The sequence below is a fragment of the Canis aureus genome, chromosome 23 (genome assembly GCF_053574225.1).
Source record: "Canis aureus isolate CA01 chromosome 23, VMU_Caureus_v.1.0, whole genome shotgun sequence".
In the NCBI taxonomy this organism is placed as follows: Eukaryota; Metazoa; Chordata; class Mammalia; order Carnivora; family Canidae; genus Canis; species Canis aureus.
The window spans coordinates 28,625,829-28,647,758 of NC_135633.1; the positions used below are offsets into that span (position 1 = coordinate 28,625,829).

The window sequence follows — 21,930 nt, forward strand, 5'->3', positions numbered from 1 at the left end:
GAATGGAAATCTTTTTGGACTCCTGGTCCAGTGCTCTCTTCCATCTCACCATCTCTTCCATCAAGTGACCTGCAGGCTCCATCATTCTGTTTTGTTTGCCCATGTATTTCACATCCTATCACACAAAATACTGGCTCATAGACAAAAATTTAAAAGGACAGAAATATTTAAAAGGGTGGAAACCCACTGAATAAAGTAAACTCAACTACTTACAGTGTCTTGAGTGGGCCAACTTTGGAGAATTTCTGAGCAACATTGATTGAAGTGGCAACGTGGTGTCACCAGCAGGTGTGCACATTTCAGCTGCTGAGATTCACTTTTCCCTCAAATGTGACTGGTCACAGGACAATGCAGCACTTGCCCTGGGGGCACAGGCGCTCTTGGGGTGACCCCAATGACAGGCTTCTGGTTGTACCAGTAAATGGAGAAATGAACCAGCTATACATTTCCTACCCCATTATATCACATTCTGGGGTCAACACAGTACTTTACATTCTATTTCTCTTTTCAGAATTATCTAAGCAAAACAACTCCCTATTCTTTTCTCCCTGTTGGGAATACTTATTTTTTCTTTATGCACAGGCTTTATTAAAGTGGCTTCAATACCCAAGAAACACTTGATTCAAAAACTAAAACGGCACCGCTAGCTAAGACGGTACAACAGCATCCACTTAGGAATATCCGTTTTGGATCAATTTGTCATTTTGGCCTCAGCCACCAATTTTTAACCAGGCAGATCTGGGATGTGAATGAGGGCAGCATCTCACTCCAGATCCCATGCTTTTTCCTCAAAGTTAAATGCCTGATTCAAAAGAACTTTTTGGAAAGCAGAGTACAGAACTGGAAATGCATGATTTCAACCTTATAAAAATATGAAGAGGAAAAAAGTTGAACTAACACCAAAATGACAGCGTCTGCTTAAGAGGGGTAGGATTTGAGGTGACTGCCATTGTCATTTTTATTTGTCTACTGATTGTACTTTTAAAAAAAATTAAATTTCCTATTAAGGGAGGAAGGAGGGAGGGAAGGAAGAAAAGGGAAGGGAGGGAGAGGGAGGGAAGGAGAGCGGAGGACAGAGAAATACTCTCTTCAGACTGCCTCAAGTGACCCTCCAGGCACAGCTGTGCGAGTCAGTGCCGGCTGCAGGTTCCCTCTGGGCACCAGGCCTGCCGGCTTGCTGTCTGCAGGCCCCACCCTTGCTCTCATAGCTGACCACCTCCCACTCCACTGAATACACACAAGTCTGTCACTTTCGTTCCACTTGATTTCCACTCTCCCCTCTGGCTGGTGGCCATGGAGTCCTCTTGGCAATCTCCATACTGGTTCCCATGGATACCCCCGATTCCCAGACAGGCGGCTGCTCAGAGCAGATGGTCGTTGGCACTGGGCGGGAAGCAGGCTGAGAGGACATCTGAGTTATCCAGCACCCTGCATCCTTCTGCCTACCTTCCCCCAACATACTGTGCATGCACACACACACACACACACACACACACAAGTACACACATACACCTTTCCCTAGATCCTGCTTGCTTCTGGCCTTGACAAGGAACTCATGACATTTCAGACATAACAAATACTACAATACCAATTGCTAACACTTGATGAGCACTTACTATCACAGACAATGACCTACAAAGTGTTTTGCATAGGAAGGGGAGGAAATAATTTACCAGGACAGTTTAAAGAGTTCAGTTTTTCTGACCCAATTCAAACACGACTATTTGGGCCAAGTCTTTTTGCGATTAGTGTTGATCCGCATAAGGATGATCTTAGAAACATAACTGAAATTTCAGGATCTGGGAACAACCTTAGAAATTCAGATTCAGAAGGTCTGGGCAGAGCCTGGGAATCTGGGATGCGGCTGAGGAATCTGCTCCATAAAGAAGCACTCCATGTGATTTCAATGCAGGTGGTCTGGGCCACTTGAGAGAAGGCCTGCCCTAGCTCAGAGATTCTCTGACTTTAAAATGCCATGACGTCTTGTTAAAATGCAGTCTGACTCAGTATGTCCAGGATAGCATCTGAGATTCACTCCCAAGCGAGGCTCATGGTGCGGGTCCACGACCACACTCTGAATAACAAGAACCTAGATAGTCAGCCTCCCAGAATCAAATTCATATGACACTTAGCTGCCAAAAACCCAATTAGGTAAGCCAAAGGACATAGTGATAATAGTTTGGTTCAGAGAGTGAAGCACACTGACCCCACTTCCTGCCTGTGCACTCCATAAACAGGAGTTTTTCCAACACTTCCACTGGCACAAGAGTCCTTGACACTGTGTCAATAGTGCCCAGATTTCCAGTCACATCCCTGCCATTCCCTGGCGGGAAGTCCATACCCAGGCCTCCTATACTATTCCTGTTTCCTGCACTTGGTTTCGTTTCTCACATCTCAAGCCTTTCCACATGCTATTTTGGGTGTCTGGAGTGCACTGCCCTTACCACTTGACCTCCGTTACCTGGCACCAAGCAGCAGATTTCTACTCAACCCTCAGAATCCTGCTCAAACATCAGTCCTTGAGAAGATTTCTGCAGATTTCCGTATCAGTTTCAGATGTCAGTAATATGCTGGAGTCGGTTCACACTGTTTTGAGAAAGCCATATATTAAAATTTTCTGAGCCAGTTTTTAAGCACAGCCATTATAAAAAATTTAATTATGTAAATATAAATTAAACAAGCTATGTCAAAAATAAAGGTAACAGGGCACCTGGGTGGCTCAGTGGTTAAGTGTCTGCCTTTGGCTCAGTTCATGACCCCGGGGTCCTGGGAATGAGTCCCACATCAGGCTCCCCGAGGGGAGCCTGCTTCTCCCTCTGCCTATGTCTCTCTGCCTCTCTCTCTGTGTCTCTTATGAATAAATAAGTTAAAATCTTTAAAAGAAAAAAATTTAAAAAAATTAAAAAATTTAAAAAATTAAAAAATTAAAAAGAAATAAAGGTAACAAATGCTCAAAATATCACTTTCAAATTATTTTTACCACGTTACTATTATCTATGCTTTTGAGATGACTTGGGTCTATTGTACCCACTAGATGGGAACACCACATACTGGTGGCTTCTGCACAGCTTTTCCCAACTCCGTGGTAGGAGCGGCATGTGGGCAGCTTGGAATCAGCCACAGTGGGAGTACTGACACCATGAAAGTCAGCAAATGCTGCAAACCAACACTAGGTTGTTTTCTTGGGGGTTTAGACTTTAGAAAGTGATGGAGTACAATGTTAATGATGCCGATTAAACCTAAGAGGGTGTCATATCCGTAACCGGTACATTGTAGCCCACACAAAAAAAATTGAGGAAATATTTTTCCAGTACTTGAAATGATTATCTGATTGAGCAAAGAAGCTCACAACATTCACTAATGAGTGAAGTTGTGACAGGTTTTCAGGCACCCTCACTGCTTCCCTTTCACCTTCTTCTCAATACAAACAAAAAGAGCAGCCAATATTTATGTCAGAATTACATTAATTTGCCAGTAATTTGAGTGACTTCTTTGTTGAATCAAAGAATGGATGGATGGATGATGTCAAAAGCAGCTCCTGTCCTAGGTAGCTTCTGATTCTATAGTTGCAGTTTATATTTTCAACGCCCTGGAAAACAAGAATTCTTAACTATAAGAATGACTACATGACTATTAACTTATTTTCTGTTTTTTGAAGTCCCTACAAGGATCCTATGTTGCCCTGAGCTTCTCTCCTAGCTTGTTCTGGAAGTGCAGAGCATCAGTACCCAGACCCTTGTCCCCTGGTTTTCCACCAGTGGCCTTGGCAAATAATCCTCCTAGGCTCTGGTTTCCAACAGTGGCCAAATCATTACTATAATAGGGGCAGTATGATGTAGGGAGAAGGAGAGACAAGCTTTAGGTGGCTTCTCCAGGGGTGTAAATTATGCTTTTGGTTATTAGCTGTGTAACATTGGAAAAGGTATCCACCGTCCCTGAGCTTCAGATAACAATACCTACAGAACAGAGCTGGGAAGACTACATAGAATCTACAGAAAGCTGATTCTATTATTTCTACTGGCACAATAGCTACGGCTACCAATAATACCTATGATACTTTTTATTATGTGGTGGGTAATAATCCCAGCAGTTCACAGGATAGCAGACTCTTCATAGGCAACAACGGGGCCAGAATATAGTGGAGTGATGTTTTTAAAGTGCTAAGAGAAAACCAATGTCTACCTAGAATTCTTCCCTCAACTAGCTATTGCTAAAGGATGAGGGCAGGATAAAGATATTCCAGACGAAGGGCATGCTTCCAGAAAGCAAGAGTGAGATTCAGAAAGCAGTGGTGAGCAAAATATTACTGAATATTGAGGCAAATCTAAATAAGCCTTGGACATAAAAATTTTATTACCGATTATTTCTGAATTAGAGGGCTTATAAAGCAAAGATGAGCTAAAAAATTTAAGAGGAAATTTAGGCGGGAATGAGAGCAGTATCAAATGGATGAAACCAAATCCTTGGCCATGAGCTAACTCTTCAAGGTCATCAGGGTCTCCCATCACACTGTGCACTCTCTCTGCCCTGTGCTCTCTACTGCAACCCTTGAGACAGGGCACTTTGGCATTATGCACTTGGGTGTTTAAGGGGATCTTGAAATGTGGTGCCTTAGTGCCAAGAAGGGCTCCAGAGGGGACTAGGCCAACCCATTAGTGACAGGCCAGGGGATGAACCCAGAAGGAGGGGCTCAAGCCGGTCACACAGGAGGCGGGGCAGGCGTCAAGGCTCACCTTCACCCCCTCAGGGCTCAGCTCCAACACCACTTCCTCAGAGAACAGCTCTCATTCCTGGGCTAGGTTAGGTCAGTCAGCTCCCATTAAACACTCTCCTAGCACTTTGTACTTTCCCTGCCTAAAGTTCATCACAATTGTATTCAATAATTGGAATGCATGCTTAACACCATATCTATCATTATCTATCATTATACTGCTCACTCCATGATGAACTGTATCTATCTCGCTCATAGCCATAATCCAACTTAGTTCGGAGCCTGTCCCCTGAGTGATTAATCTGTCTGAACTCATGTGCAGGCAGATCCCATGCTTATTTTTGAGTATTAATATTTAAAATTTCGACAGCAAGGACCTAATGATTTATAAAACATGTACACATCCATGTAACCTACAATATGTATAATAGTGCCCCATTTTCTTGGGAGGAAATTCAGGCTCAGAGACTTGAAATTATTCAAGTCTTTACCAGGGTTACATAAGCACTAAATAGAAAGGCTGGGACTTGACCTGATGTCTTTTTGATGCTAGGTCTTTTGGTTGATGCACTGCTCCGTGGCTATCAGATCAGTGGCTGAGATTACTAATTTCCCTTATGTTCTTCACTTTTTCTTCAGTACTCTTGTCTCTTCTATCAGCCCTAGCCCTGAAGACCTTGCTAGTTAAAAGCATCCATGTTTCTGTCACTGCATCATCTGGTCCTGCCTCCTCCTCCCTTTTCCATCATCATCATCATCATCATCATTATCATCATCATCATCTTCATCATATCCTTCTCCCTACTATTGAAGTAGGAACAGTCAACAGAGTAAATCAGGACATGCCAAACTGTGAACCTCACAGTCATCTCCCCAGAGCTTAGCCAAGTGTCTCATTCATAGGAAGTACTCAACAAATATGAATTGAATTGAATTGATGGAATTCATTTATTGACAGAGTAATACTCTCTACCCAAATTTGTCTATTTAGATAGAGATTAAGGTAGCATTTATAAAGTATCACCTTCTGACAAATGTAGTTTGGGTTGGGACTATTATGATGTATTAAAAGGCTCCCAGAGAATGGTGTGAAAAGATTAGATTCTCAGCAGCTGGAATCACCAGACTCTCTTTAGTTCACAGACAGCTCTTGGAGGACTCTGGAGAAGTGCTAGAACAGAGCTTCTGTGAGTTATCACCACAGTCCTCTAGAGGGTAGAGGTCTCTTCTGTGCTTTTCTTAGGTGCTTAATCCAAGGCAAGGGAATTTGTCCTCATGTACCTTTTAATAGTACTTATTCCTTTTTTTTTTTAAAGTCTTGTTCCAGCTCCTAGGAGAACCCCAATTGAAATGGTCATAGCAGCCAGAGACTGATATTATTTCACAATGGTGACTCCTGTACCTTGTATCCTTGGTTGCCATGAGAGATGGGCTGGTTACCCATTATATATGAAGACAAAGAGACTTTCTCACACATACATCAGTGCCCTGTTGCTTTCAGTTGTAAGAAAACAAGAGAGTGACTATGTCACTTGGGAAGAATAAATGATGTGCTTAATAAGGAACAGTCAAATCAAGTATTCTCAGGCACTCTGGGTAGAGGTTATTTGCCACTTAAATACAGTCTGAAACTTCGTAGCACAGAGTTCTGCCCTCAATAATACAGACCAGAGGGGTGCCTTGGTGGCTCAGTCAGTTAAGGGGCCAACTCTTGATTTCAGCTCAGGTCATGATCTCAGGGTCCTGGGATCAAGCCCTAGGTCATGTTGGGCTCTGCACTCAGCAGGGAATCAGCTTGAGGATTCTCTCCCTCTGTCTGTGCTTCCCCCTGCTTGCATGCTCTCTCTCTCAAATAAATAAATAAATCTTAAAAAAAAAAAAAAAACAATACAGATCAGAGATTGGCAAATTATAGTCCATGAGCCAATTACGGCAGCCCTCTACCTGATTCTGTTCAGCCATGAACTAAGAATGGTTTGTAGATAAATATTTGTAATCAATAGGATGAATGGGAATACTAATTTTGAACATCACCTCAGCAAATGTTATTCCCCTAAAAAAATCCATTCTTCTCATTAGACCTATATTACAAAATATTATATTCAATTTTTATTATTATATTTTGAATTTCAACATGAAAACTTTTGGGAGGGCTGCCTGGGTGGCTTAGCGGTTTAGTGCTGCCTTCAGCCCAGGTTGTGATCCTGGAGACCCAGGATTGAGTCCCATGTCAGGTTCCCTGCGTGGAGCCTGCTTCTCCCTCTACCTGTGTCTCTCTCTGCCTTTCTCTGTGTGTGTCTTTCATGAATAAATAAATAAAGTCTTTAAAAAAAAAACTTTTGGGAAATTTGTTCTCTCTTGTTTTTATATAACATGTAAGGGCTGGCCAAGCCTAAAATATAGATTATCTACCTCTTTACAGAAAGTTTGCCAGTCACTGATCTAGACCTTTCCAGACTCATCTGCTATATCACTCCTCATAGTCAGAACACTGGTCATATCTGAATATCTATGATTCGCCAAATGCATATCTAGCTCTCCATGCTCCAGCTGTCCCTTCTGCCTGGAATGTGCCACCTCCCTGCCTGCCTGATTGTTTTGCCTACTGAAATCTTCCCTGATCCTTTAAGTCAGACTCGAAAATAGTTATAGAAAATCTTTTATTTAAGCATTTCATGGTTCTCTTCTCAGAAATTCAGAATGTGTGCACACTAGAAGGGCAAAATTACCTCTTTATATTAGCTGAGTAGTACTCAAACCACTTGGGATAATGATGATGAGAATAGCTGCAACTTATTGAGTGCTTACTATGGGCTAGGTACTATGCTAAGTAGTGTACACACATCATTCATTCATTTGTTCAATTAATATCTATTAAGCATCTCCTAAATACCATGCATTAAGCTTGGTACTGGGAGTACAATGGTAAATAAGACAGGTCAGAGAGTCACAAGTCACAAACTCAATGGAATATTTAGTCTTTCAACATCTTTGCAACATAGGTATTATTGATCCTATTTTACCGTTGAGGAAACAAAATCAGAGAAGAGAGGTTAAGTAACTTGCCCAAAGTCATATAGTTAACAAATGGTGAGCAGAATTTGGATGCAAGTCCCAAGATAAAGCTAGATATCTGAGAGGAGCTGAAGTTACTACGAAATTACTAGTAAGTATTATACTCTTAAGTGGCTTCATTTGTTCTCATCTCATTGTTAAACACCTTCAGGAAGGAATATATATTCCTGACCTCTTGCCCTCCCAGTGGAACTAACTCCACACTTTTGGCACACTACACAGGTACACCTCCTTCAGAGGTAGTCCATGATTCAGATTGAAGCAGAACCCCCCTTCCTCTATTTCCCCTCAATATCTTGTCCATACTTCTACCAATGCACATACTACTAATACTATAATTTTCTTAATGTTTCTCTCACTAGAGCTCTTTTAGGATAGGTACTATGTATAATTCATTTCTATATCCCTGGGTCCTAGCATAGTGCCTGATACAAGATGTGACAGATGTTTGCTGAGTGAATAAATAAAAGATTTTCATTGGTTCTCTCAATGAAAATGATAAACATGGCCAGCACTTACTGTGATGGGTGTGCACTGGGTGAAAGTGATATCTGCCCCCATCTTCATCATGACTCTGAAGTTGCTACTATGCAATTATGTCCATTTTACTGATGAGAAAGCTAAAGACTTTCTCAAGGTCACATAGATTTGTAAGTTACACAGAAATGATTCAAACCCAGTTTCAATGGTCAGCAAATCTGTCACAGGACACCAGCACACCTCCCAGGACTCATCCCATTATCCCATCCATGAATTTTTCAACAGAATTCGCCAGCCCTTGTTGTGGTCCTAGAGGACTCTGGTCTGATTTTAGCCCTCAGCAGGCCCTGCTTTAGACCCTTGCATTCATGTTACCTGCCTCACAAGATGGCAAACTCCTAGGAGTGGGGATTATGTACTCCACACCTTAAATCCTCAGAGTCCATAGCTCCAGTCTTTGCATGCTCTGAAGACACTGCGTTGAACTTGGAATAAAAATAATATTAAGCCCACTGCATTATTATTATGACATTATGATCAAATAAATCCAATCTAATTCCCTGCTTTTATAGCATAAGCCTCTTTCACAATGAACTAAAAGCTCTGAAGGATAGGAGGGATTTAGAAGGAAGATGGGAGGAGGGCAGGAGGGAAAATTGAGAGCAAAATCAAGCCATTGTTACATGTAGGGCTTGTCAAGGCCTAGCTCAGACTATGATTTGGCTAGATCATTTGCTGGGGCCTCTGTGGTTTTAATGTACAACCAGAACCCCCAGGAAAAACCATCAGGTGTGTGAGGGGAGCACTGAGCAAAATGCTGGAAATGCCAGATAGGTCAGTTCCTGGAAAGTCTTGACTGCAGCCTGAGGTGCTGGGCCTTGTTCTGGAGTAGAAGGGAATCCATGGAGAATTCAGGATAAGGGGTATAGTGAGACCAGTGACCCTCTCCCACTGTAGAAACAAGCTAGTGAATGAGGATGGCATGGACTTAGGAGAGTGGGAGGCAAAAAGACAACAGGAAGGACCTGGGGCCCATAGCAGCCCCCTAGGAATGGCAGCAAACTGGGGGTATGTGGCAGGCATCCGCTTGAGTTATGCAAGTAAGGCATAGTGGTGGGCTGGGAAGAAGAGAAACAGGTTCCTGAACCACCTCCGCCATTGACTGGTTGTGTGATATCAGTTCCCAGACCTTCCTGACCCTAGTTTTCATCTTTAAAGAGAAAGATGTTCACTTTAAAAGGTCATTATGAAGTCTAAATAAAAAGATATGCTAAAGCAATTGGCAAGAGTCAACACTTGGTAAATGAGGTTGAAACTCAATTATGTCTCTGTTCTAACATTCTGCTCCTTTGCATTCTTCCATTGCCTATCTTCTGCCTCTCATAATGGTCTAATAGAGAATGGTTCCTAAGGGCCAAGAAGAATATAAAAATGCACTTTAGGATATGCCATGACATGGGCCAACTTTTTGAAGTCATTGCATGAAACAGACGGTGGCCACAGAGAGCAGCACAGTGAAGGAGGCAGTGTTTCAAGGAGGCACTTATGGCAGGTGTTGTGGCTTGGGGCCTGGGCCCAATTTTCCCACCAAAAGAGGTTACACCAGGCTTGGTCCTGCAAAAGCCTCCTCCTCATTCAATCTGGAAACAAGTACAACTTGGCAATGGGCTATGCTAGGACAACGAGGAGAGGAAAGAGTACTCTGCTATTTTATATACACGTGGGGTAGCTCCTGCAGGGAACCAGAGACCAGTGGCAGGGGAGGTGGGAAGCCAGTACAGTGTGGGGGTCTCTGCTCTCACTCCACATAGATACCAAAGGTCTGACTCTTCTTCCGCCTATCCCTGATGTGTCAGTGGGGGTTGGGCTTCGGCCCCAACATTCTCTTCTTTTCACCCTCTTTATTCCCCACCTACCCTGATGCCTGTGGGTTTGATCCCCACTGACACCTCCATGTACAGACCTTTTCTGTTCTGTCTTTTCTCCTGAGCATCAAACCTAGGTCTCCATTTATTTGGTTTGTACTTTTTTTTTTAACTTTTGGTTGAGATATAACATACATAGAATAAAAACTATAAACCTTTAATTGCTAGCATGTGCAGATCCATGTAACCATCACTCAGATCAAGATATAGAACAATTCCACTCCTTTGGTCTGTTTTTGAAATCCATATAAATGGAATCATTCAATAAGTTCACTTGCATCTGTTCCTTTCATTCATCATTATGTCTGTGGAACATATCCATATTATAGAGTACTGCAGTAATTTTACTTTTCATACAACAGTGGTTCTCACTAGGAACAATTTTTCCCCCCGCAGAGATCTTTTTGTAACGTCTAGAAACATTTTTGGTTATCAAAACTTAGCAAGGGCGAGGGTGTAGTGGGGAATTATGGCATGGAGTAGATAGAGGCCAGGGATGCTCCTCCCAACAAGGAATTATCCAGTCCAAAATGTCAGTAGTGCCAAGATTGAGAAACTCTATGTATTAGTTTCGTATAGCTGCTGAAATGAATTACCACAAGCTGAATGGCTTAAAACCATGCAAATGTGTTATCTTATAGTTCTAAGCTAAAAAGACTATAATGGGTCTCACTAGAAAAAAATCAAGGAGTCAGCAGAAGCAAAGTGTTCTTTCTGAAGACTCCAGGAGAGAAGCCATTTCCTTGCCTTTTCCAGTTACTTAGCAGCTGTCTGCATCCCTTGGCTCATGTCACCCTTTCTGTCTTTGAAGTCAGCAATGTTTGTCCAAGTCTTTATCACACTGCATCACTGTGACATTGACTCTTTTACTTATAAAGATATCTGTGATTACAATGGGCCCATAATCCAGGATACTCACCCACCTCAAGATGCTTAACTTAATGACATCTGCAAAGTCCATTTTGCTCTGTAACATAGTATATTCCCATGTTCCAGGAATTAGGATGTGGACATCCTTGGGTAAGGGGTTGAGTGGAGCATCATTCTGCCTATGGCTCCTTCCGTAGGATATTCCACTCTATGAATATGCCACAATTTATCTACCCCATTGTTGATGGACATTTGGGTTATTTTTTCTTTTTAGCTATTTCTAATAAAACTGCCACACATATTCTTGTACAATTCTTCTGTTCTCATTTATGTTGGGTATGTATTCAAGGGGACAGTTGCTGGGTCTTAAGTAAAATCTATGTTTAACCTGAGTGGATAATGCTAAAGAGTTTTATAAAAGTTATTCTATCAGGTTACACCCTAAATCATCAAGGTGATTTCATTTTCTACTGAACAATTCCATGTCAATCTTGTAAAAAACACCTCAAATTCAACTTGTCCAAAACTGTGCTATCTAGCTCAGTAATGACGGTTTCCCCAGACATCCAAAGCATGAAATGTCCTAGACTGAGAAATGTCCTAGACTCTTCCCTTTGCCTTTCAGCCTACTTTCAATTAGCCACAACATTAGTGTATCCTTTACCATCAGTGCTTGGTGACATTCTTTCCTTGCTGGAGCTTTTTTTTTTTTTAAGATTTTATTTATTCATGAGAGACACACACAGAGAGAGGGAGAGAGAGAAAGAGAGAGAGAGGCGTAGAGACACAGGCAGAGGGAGAAGCAGCCTCCATGCAGGGAGCCTGACATGGGACTCGATCCCAGGTCTCCAGGATCAGGCCCTGGGCTGGAGGCAGCCCTAAACCACCAAGCCACCTGGGCTGCCCCCTTGCTGGAGGTTTCATCATCTCTCACCCAAACAACAGCTTCTTCCTCGACTCCATGCTTCCAGCCTAATCCCCTCCAATCCATCCTTCCCACCACTGTCAAAGTCACCTTTTCCAAAATCCAAAACCTAATCCTGCTAATCTTGCATCTTCTCTTTGCTTATAGGACAAAAGAGCTGGCCCAGCCTACCCACCTGGTCAACCCTTCACCATTCTATCATCATTCTATGAGACCTCTAAATTCTCCCTGCGCAGAACGGCTTACAATGTCTCTTCTCATACATTTACTCAAATTGATCCCTTCCCCACAATGCACACCCATCTTTGACGATTCAGCCTGTCAGTTCCCTCTCTCCTGAACTCTTATGCTGACAGCCCTCAAATCAAGTAGACTTAACCATTCTCTCCTCTGTGCTCCACTATACCCTGCATAGACTTTTTATTAGGGTGCTTTTCAGCACATTTGTCTCTGCCTAATACACATAAGCCTTTTAAGAGGGAGGACTGCTGCTTTGTCATCCTAGGAATGAGCCTGACATAGAGTAGGCACTAATCAATGTTCACTGGATTGAAACTGAGTTGAGACAATACATGTTAATATGCTATGGATGATGTGGCAAGTGTCGAGAAAGATTAGCATTAGACAAAGCCTGTGTCTTCAGCAGTTTAAAAGCCAAAAGGCAGACAAGAGGCACTGTAGGTCCTAAGCTCTAACAGGGAAGTAATAGTACCATTTTTGCAGAGTTATATAAAGAGTGTAGGAGAAAATGCATCTAAGATTCCTAGTAGCCTGCCAGGCATATAGTAAGCACCCAATTAGCTACTATTCTTATTTCCAATGGTGAAAAGCAGCATCTTTAGTGAGCAACAAGAGAATTTTTAGTTTGTTGGCTGAGGCCCATCATGTAGTTTTCTTCATTTAGTAAAGATTTAGAAGCTCACCTGTCTACATTTATACAACTGATATAATTTGTAAAGCCAAAGCTGCATTGATTATAGAGATAAGTCATTAATCTTAGTGGACATTTCCTGGAATATTGTAGTTTTGTGTCTGGGAAATCAAGTGATTCTCAGTGATTGCAGATTTAGAACTATGACTGGCTTGACTCGTTTTTTTTTTTTTTTAATTTAAAAAAATTTTTTTTCAATTTTTATTTATTTATGATAGAGAGAGAGAGAGAGAGAGAGAGAGAGAGAGGCAGAGACATAGGCAAAGGGGGAAGCAGGCTCCATGCACCGGGAGCCCGACGTGGGATTGGATTCCAGGTCTCCAGGATCGCGCCCTGGGCCAAAGGCAGGCGCTAAACCGCTGCACCACCCAGGGATCCCCTTGACTCGTTTTTTAAAGCCATTTTTTCCTCCTGAGAGAGCAACCAAGAATTACCTGTGTCTTATCTCCTCTCCTTTTTGTGGGTTAGTCTCAGTCAACATTATATCTCTGAGAGTTAACTGCACAAGGTCAACCAATCCTCTAGCAAAATGCTTTGCACATAGTAAATCCTCACTAAAAATTTCGAAAGAGGCATAAGGCATTGCTAAGTTAGGTACTCCATGTGGTTTCCATATCTCTGTTCTGATTTCCCCTTCTGATTACTCCTTTTTTTTGTCTTTTTCATGGCTATTCCTTCTGCTGTCAGTACCCCCCAAATACTTATATTCCTCAGGGCTCTGTTCTCTGATGTCTCATTTTCTCTACTCCCTCTTTGGAGTTGATATAAATATGCATGCAAACATTTCAAACAAAAAATAGCAAACCAAATTCAGCATCATAAGATATATTTTTACACAAGCAAGGTTTATCTCAGGAATGCAAAGATGGTTCAATATCAGAATACTCTATTAACAGATTCAAAAAGAAAAACCATATGATCATCTCAATTGATGCAGAAAAAGCATTCAACAAAACTCAATACCCATCCACATTTTTAGAAACTGTTAGTAAATTAGGAAAAAGAGAAGTTTCTTAACCTAATATGAAGCTGTCTCATAAAACACAGAGCAAACCTCATACTTAATGATAAAACTTTAGAAGCATTTCCACATCCCAAGACAAAGATGTCTGTTATCAGCTACTACACCCTATGTCCTCACCAATGCAGCAGTATATATATATACACACACATACACACACACACACAGGATATATAAATATTGGGAAAGAAGACAATAAATTGGTATTTGCTAAAGACATACATTATATCCACAGACAGTCCAAGTGAGTCTGCAGACAAAACTAATTAGAGAGCATGATAAGGTTGCTGAATACAAGATCAACATCCCCAAATTAATACATATAAGCAACAAAACATTAGAAAATGTAATAAAATGTACTCTTCACAATAAGAAAAAATAATTGAAAATATCTTAGACAAAAAGACAAGATGATAGTTTGCTATTAGGTCAGAATAAGAGCATAGAACAGAGATCCTAGAAATATGTTCAAGCATATGTGACCCTTATATGATAGAGGAGATTCATGGAGACATTAGTGAGAAAAAGCTGCACTTTTAGAAAGGGTGTGAGGATAAATGAGTTTCCATAAGACAGAAAAGAAAATTAGATCCCTACTGCATTTCATATATAAAGTTAAAATCCAGTTAGATTACTAAAGACTTAAATATGGAACAATGAAACTTAAAAAACGTGTGTGTGTGTGTGAGAGGGAGAGACCCTTGTGCAGAAAATTACAAAATGCAAGTAAAGGATATAAAAGGCTTAAATAAATAGCCACCAACACTGTGTATATGAGAAAACTCAATGCCTTAAGGACAGCCAATTTTTCCAAGCAGTATGTTTCCAAGTAAAGCTTGAGCTTCACCTGCATCAAAATTACCAAGACTGTGTATTAAAATATAGTTTCTTAACCCTTACTTGAAACCTACTGAATCAGTATGCCTGAAGATGAGGCCCAGGAATCTGCATTTTAGAAAACTTGGGTGTACTAAATTTTGAGAACCTTTGCCTTAGAGAAGTAGGTCATAACCTGAATTGCACCTGAGAATCGCCTTGGACTATTTTTAAAATATTCATATGCCCAGGCCATACTCCAGACCAATAAAATCAGAATTTCTGGGCAAAGCACCTATGCATCAGTGTTTTTATTTTATTTTTTCAAAGATTTTATTTATTTATTCATGAGAAACACAGAGAGAGAGGCAGAGACACAGGCAGAGGGAGAAGCAGGCTCCAAGCAGGGAGCCCGATGCGGGACTTGATCCTGGGACTCCAGGATCATGCCCTGAGCCAAAGGTAGATGCTCAACCGCTGAGCCACCCAGGTGTCCCAAGCATCAGTGTTTTTAAAGTTCTCCAGTAATTCCAATGTGCAGTCAAGGCTGAGGACCATTGCCTGGATGAAGGTGCCCATCTTCATTTGAACATTTACTTCTAGGGCTCATCTAGTAGAGACTGGACTTTATCTTGATTAAGGCAGGAATAGCTTCCTTACATAAAGGTTATAACTTATTCATTTGGTATCCCCACGTCCTATCTGATACATACAGGGCCTTGGCCCTTCATTTTCTGAAATAAATCCAACTAAATAAAATTGTATGAAATGAAGCAATGTGAATGAATCAATGTGCAGGTGAATAAAATTTTCACCAAACTCTAAAAATTCTATTGGATTCGGCAAACTTCTATGGCACCCAGGCTCAATGTTACACTATGAGAGGTATACAGATGAGCAAACGCTTCTCTTCCAGTGTTTGTGATCTGCTGGAGGAGGCAGATATGAACAAAAGCAGGCAATGGGAGTGCATAGAATATAAAAAGGGAAAATAAGAAAAATTAGCTCTGAATGACAGAACCTGGAAGGTATCCTTAAAGATTCTGTATCTGAGATTGGCCTTGAAATATTGCTGAGACTTGCCCAGGAAGAAATTAGGGAAATGGGCAGTTGCCCTAAAAGCACAGGGCAGTTCTGACAGCGGAAGCTAGGTCAGACAGGCCTTTCTCTATAGGGCATGGAAGATTGTAGGGCAGATATGAAAGGCTCCTTTTCTTTCCAATTTCCTTGTTACTGCTCTCATTTGTCAAATATTTTGCCTCTGGTTTATTAATTCTACCTCCTGGTGCCTCAGTTGATTTCTTCCAGGAGAAATTTCTCATTAGCATTTCTATGGGGAGCACCTGCCACCCCATCTAGCCCTATTAACTGATGTCTAGGGCAATGGCACTGACTGAGAGGGGAATTTTAATGCCTTCCTCATGACTCATCTCTTTTCTAATTGAGAATTCGAGGTCTAAAGTCACAAGTGGCTGCCCAGCGAAATCCATCCTTAACATTAAAAGTGATAACAGAGACATGCTTCTCAACTTTATTACATCATCTATGTAATATGAGTGTACTAAAAATTAATCAACTTCATGATCGTGAATAACCAAAGAGATTGAGATAGCACTTAATGCAAAATCCTAGGCTAATGTGGATACATTATGAATTAGACAAATTGGGAAGGTTTCTCAAAATCATAGCGTCAAAGGACATTTGAGATTATCTACTGACTATATTGTAGGAGAAAAACCAATTAGTATGTATATGACTCTGCATGCTGAATGTGTATTTTACATTATATACCAATATGTTAAGCTGATGGATTATGTGCCCTTTATTTAAGCAAACTGCTCCCATTGATGTCATGTGACAGATGTCACTTGGAAAGCCCATGAGATGAACCAATCACCATGGTGTAAGCCACCATGATTTATGTAGAGTGGCAGAAGAAAAGGGTTTGTAAATCAAATTATCTTTGAAATGGAACCCAACCTGGCTTCTAATAAGGGAATGTAAGACTCATCTCTGCCAGCCATGGGGTATACTTAGATTTAGGAGATATTCCGAATCACAGCAAGGGAAAGAATATGAGATAACAGGGAAGGAAAATCAATGTTCCAGATAAGCCTACAATTTCCAGGCATTTTTTTTTCTTTATGGGATATTTGATTATCTAATTTCTTCATGTCTACCTTCACCCAAAGTGCATTTCCCTATTATTGGTTAATTTTTCTTCTGAAACAAAAAACAATGTTAAATTTCACATAAACTTTGTCATGCACTTAAATTGTCCATTAAGGAAATTGATGTCTCTTAGCAACTCATTCTCTTAATGCTTCCAAACCTTTCTGATTATACAGCAAAATGGAACTGCTGGCCCCAAAGTCACATGCATAATTAAATTTTACAGAAGACCCAAATGGGAAAGAAAATTCTTTTAAGGCGCTCAGAGAATTTTTTCTTTGACAGGTTGGTGGAGTTCTGATAGCCACTAAAAATAATCATTCTCACCAGCTGCAACAGCAGAGCCTTCCCCCAATCAATCCCATCACTTGCAGTATGAGTATAATTCTAACTGTAAAACCTGACTTCGTACTGTACAGTTAAGGTGGTGTTTTCGGGGAAGAGGCCATACAGAACAAAGATGTAAGCCAATATATTTGGAGTGGGTTGTATCCGAAGGGTAGGTCATCCCTTGACTGTCTAGCCAATTTCTCACGGACAAAGCAAGTCCTGCTGACTTGGAAACATAAACTGCGTAGGACGACCAAAGGAGATTTGAGAATTTGGGATCTCTCTTGATTGGCATGGATTCTGTGGTGGTGAGGAAGGGTAGTACCCTTCATTGTTGAATGTTAAGGTTCCACCTGCCACAGGGTAGTAGAATGGGAGCAGGAAGACGAGGAAGCCAGATTAGAAATCTGCAATGTTGGGCCATCTTAGGGTTCTCTGGGAATGAAGTAGGGCCTGCCTTGTAAACAAGAAGGTCATGGTGGAATCACAAAACTACATCTTGGCTTTGTTTTTTATGCCCCTTCCTTGTTTCCTTCTTTTCTTTTTGATCTTCCTTTGGTAGTCGCATAAAGATACCATGAAAATTCCACTCCTGATGGCTGTGAACCAAGGAAAAGGATCTTGCCTGACCCAAAGCCAAAAAAAAAAAAAAAAAAAAAAAGAAAAGAAAAGAAAAAAGGAGTGCACTCCTAGGGGGGACCACTGTGGTCATGATAACAATAAACCAAGAGAGAAATGCCAGGTGGGAGGTAGAATTCAGGAAGATGGAGTAGGAGCCAAATATTTGCTGCTCCTTCTCATTGGGAAATTCTTTCTAGAGTCAAAACCTGGGAGACAGATGAATTTTTGCCTTAAAAAGAGAGGATATCTATCTCTGCTATGCTTCCCTCAGCATATGAGGGAGTGGTTGTTATGTTCACTGGAGAAAGACATCAGTCTGATAGGAGGCTACATATAGGGTTTTGGCAAAAGACACTAACTCTGCAGTCCTCCCAACCACAGTCTCCTGCAGGAAGGAGACAACTGGCTCTGGCATTGATGAAGGACCCCATTTTGAACACCTCTGGCTCAATTATTCATCATGCACATCCTTTTCCCCAGAGACCCTAAAACCCAATGTTACACGTTCTGAGTCAAATGTGATCTCTCAGCTGCTTGATCTGGGTTGAAACATAAGGAGAGGATGGAGAGCTAAGCATTCAAAAATGATACTGGATGTACAAAGGGTGAGAAAGCAATTTGGAAGGGCTGAGGCTGCAGCACAGGGAGAATTCTAGAAGGATGGAGAGAGGGAGACGGAAAGGAAGAGGGAGGGAGGGAGAGAGATAGGGAGGGAGGGAGGGAGAGAGCAAGAGAAAATGGTATGTGCTTTCTTGAAGGCATTCATTTACAGGGAATTTAAACGCCAAAGAGGGGGTTCTTGGTGGTAACAGAATGAGCAACACAACTGAAGAACCTAAAGGGAAAGGAGAAAGGAAATGCATCAATGGGGAGAAGGCTGGAGGTATCTAGGAAGTGGAAATCAGAACAATGAGGCATCAGACACAAGACCGTAATGGCGCTAAGGCATTCTAATCACCTACTATGTGCCAGGCACAATTCTCCTGGGCCATCTCATGTAACCTCACAATGTCTAGTGCAGCGCCTGGCATATAGTAGGTGTTCAAAAATATGTCAAAGTTTAATATTTTATTAATAAATGAATAAGCAATTCTAGGAGAACAATCTATTATCAATCACATTTTACACATAAGAATCTGAGGCCCGGAAAAGTTAAGAAACATGCTCAGTGTGTCACAGCTACCAGGAGGAGGAATAAATCTGACTTCAAAGCCTGATGGTAGGTGGAGGAGGGTGATCTATAAGAGCCCTGTGGGGAATCGAGAAAAGGGTGTGGTGCTTGGATGTTTCCCAGGGACCAAGAGAGGGAGGGAAGGATGAAAGGCCAAGTGAAGCTGGCTGGGGAGGAGGGGGCGGGCCACTTCTTCTAGGAGGATGGGGCCCTTCGGAAAGGCCCATGCAGGGTGGGCAAGAGCTGAGCCAGCGAGTGGCGGCATCCAGGCCAATGCAGCTAGTGAGGTGGGTGGGGCGTAATGGCACAGCCTGCAAGAAACTGCAAAGGGTCTCTGTTGAGCAGGTGGGGGTGTGGGGTGGGACGGGGGTCGGGGGTCGGGGGAGAGGAGCTAAGGTGGTAAAGGGAAAGCCCTGGGCCGGCCGGGATGCCTAGTACCGACAGCTTTCACTTAAGAGCGAGCAGAAAGAAGTCAGCCCTGGGGGTATCGGGGCGCGGCGGGGGCGAGGGTGTGGCCTGGAGGGAGGGGCCCCGGGGCGCCTGCGGCGCGCAGAACCCGCGCGGGGCGGCCTCAGCTAAGGGGAAGCGTGGCCGGCCGGGTGGCCCGAGCTGCGGCCCGAGTCTCACCTGTAGGAGCTGCCCGCCGCACTCGCCACCTCCTCGCGGATTTGCCTGTTGAGGGCGTCGGCCGCTGCACGGCCCTTGCCCGCCTCGGGGGCGGCGGCCTGGGCCTGGGCCTGGGCCTGGGCCTGGGCCTGGGCTGCCGGCGGCGGCGTCGGCTCCGGCCCCTGCCCCTCGGCGCGGCGCAGCATCCAGGCGGGCCCGGGCTTCCTGCGTGTGTCGCGCTCGTCCCCACCCGAGGGCTTTCCCGCCGCGGGGCCCCCGGCGCCGCCAGGGGTCGCCTCCTGCTCCGGGGCCTCGGCGGCGGCCTGCGCGGGCCAGCGCTCCTGGCTCTGCGGCCGGCGCTTGGACGCCCCGAGGATGGGCCCCGACGCCTGGGAGGACGCGGGGATCTGCACGGGCTTGGGGATCCACGGGTGGTCCCCGCGGCGCGGCAGCGGCCAGGCGCGGAAGTCCTTCTGGTACTGGGTCTCGCGCTCGAAGGGCGCGTCGGAGGGCTGGTACTCGCTGCGCGGCCGGCAGCTCGGCTCGGGCCGCTGCACCTTCCAGGCGCGGTAGTCCTGACGCATCACCGAGTCCGCGGGGCCCGCGCTCGAGGTGGAGCCGGAGCCCGGGCCGGGGCCGGCGCCGGGCGCGCCGCGGCCGGGGGGCGCCGCCGCCTCGCGATCGCCGCTAGGCCCGGGCGCCGGCCCCGTTGCCCGGGCAACTGCATCCAACTCGCCCTGGGCCGGCTGCGTCTCTATGGCGACCGCCCGCGCCGAGGGGGGCGCGTGCGCCGGCTGCGGCGGCTGCGGCGGCTGCGGCGGCTGCGGCGGGGCGCTGGGGGCCTCGGTGGCCTCCGAGTACTTGGTGAAAACCAGCGGCACGGCGATGTCCGCCTTGTCCAGCTGGTTCCAGAAGCGGGCGATGCAGCAGGCCCGCGTGATGCACGGCCACGCCATGATGCGGGCTGCAAAGCTGGCCCTCCCTCTTTCTTTTTTGTGGTTCTAAAGCAAGTCTCTAACCTCACTTCAGTCCCTCGGCACTCGACCAGCCAGTCCGGCTCCCACAGCCTTTCCCTCGGCGGCCCGAGCTACCTCCTCTTCTCCCTCAGAGAGCACCCAGGAAGGTCAAGCTATCACCGGGACAAAAGTCCGTAAAGTCCCCCGATTGATTACCGGCTGCAGACGCCTCCGGAAGCCGCCCGCAAAGGTCTTGGGAGCGCAGTCTGCTGCGGCAGCGCTGGGCGAGACACACAGCGTCCCGGGGTCCCCGGGCGAGGGCGTCTGGGTCGCGCCCCTCCCTGCGGCGGCGGCGGCGGCGGCGGACCCCGGCCAAGCGAGGCGACGCGAGGCGAGGTGGCTGCGGGCTTAAGCCATGGCGTGGAGGAAGGGCCGAGCAGGGTGGCCTCAGGGGCCACGGACGAGGCTCTGCTCCCCCTCTCCGAGGCGTCCCGTCGCAGCCAGCCACCTAGAAAGGGCTCGGAGGCGATCACCTCCAGCGGAGACCGAGCATTGCTGCGGCCGCTTCTCCCGATGGTGCCGCAGCCACTGCCGCTCCGTGTCTGCTGCAGGGAAGCGGCCCCACCCTGATCTACTGCTCGGCAGGGAAAAAAAAAAAAAAAAAAAAAAAATCCAGGGAAGACGCCGGGAGAGAAAGCGCGCCGCAGAAAAAAATCACCTGCTGTCGTCAGCGCGCGCTGCCGGGAGCTCGCGCTCGCTCTTTCCCTCCCCCCTGCGCTCTGGGAGCTCCTCCCTCCTCGGCTCCTAGGCAACAGCAGAATCTGGGGCCTAGGTGGGTTCAAGTCCCAGGCTGGGGAAGACTTGCCGTCCTTACCCTGGTCGCTTCCCCTCCAGGAGCCTCAGGCTCTTTTGTAAAATAGGGCCAGTCATGGAGGAGGGGAGATTCAATTTTTAAAATATGAAAGATATCCCTAGTGAAATGTCTGTCCCGGAATAGATGCTTTTTAAAAAGAAAGCTGGTGTTATTGGCCAGTTCCTGGGGCGGGATTTGAACTCCAGTTTGGCTGGCTCCTGATCCAAGCACTTGTCGGTCATTCACAAACCTTGCTCAGATGTGTAGGGATGTGAATCCCCAGGCTGGGGGTGCCCTAGCTGTTCCTTTACGAGAGGACCTTTCCGGGAAGGGTGTCTTAGTGCCTCCCAAGAACTACCCAGTCCCTAGTCAGCTCAGGGGCCATACGTGGGAGAGACAGGGGAAAGAAAATTCTTGAAAGGGGCCTAAGTGTAAAAGTTGAGGGTGGAAAGGAAGTAAGGGGACAA

General features: G+C 44.7%; 1 protein-coding gene across 5 annotated transcripts in view; it reads right to left on the reverse strand.

The window, feature by feature from the left end:
* MAP6 (microtubule associated protein 6) overlaps window positions 1-21,355 on the reverse strand; it is a 67,829-nt gene extending 46,474 nt beyond the window's left edge. The window contains exon 1 of one of the 5 annotated variants that reach the window (XM_077867077.1): window positions 19,676-21,319. In XM_077867077.1, the coding sequence (XP_077723203.1) occupies window positions 19,676-20,610 (935 nt within the window). In that variant the 5' untranslated portion in view covers window positions 20,611-21,319. Of the gene's footprint in view, window positions 1-213; window positions 368-2,461; window positions 2,587-19,675 lie in introns of those variants that run through there. The other 4 variants (XM_077867093.1, XM_077867092.1, XM_077867086.1 and 1 more) reach the window with 4 other exon arrangements.
* Between the last annotated feature and the right edge of the window lie 575 nt (window positions 21,356-21,930).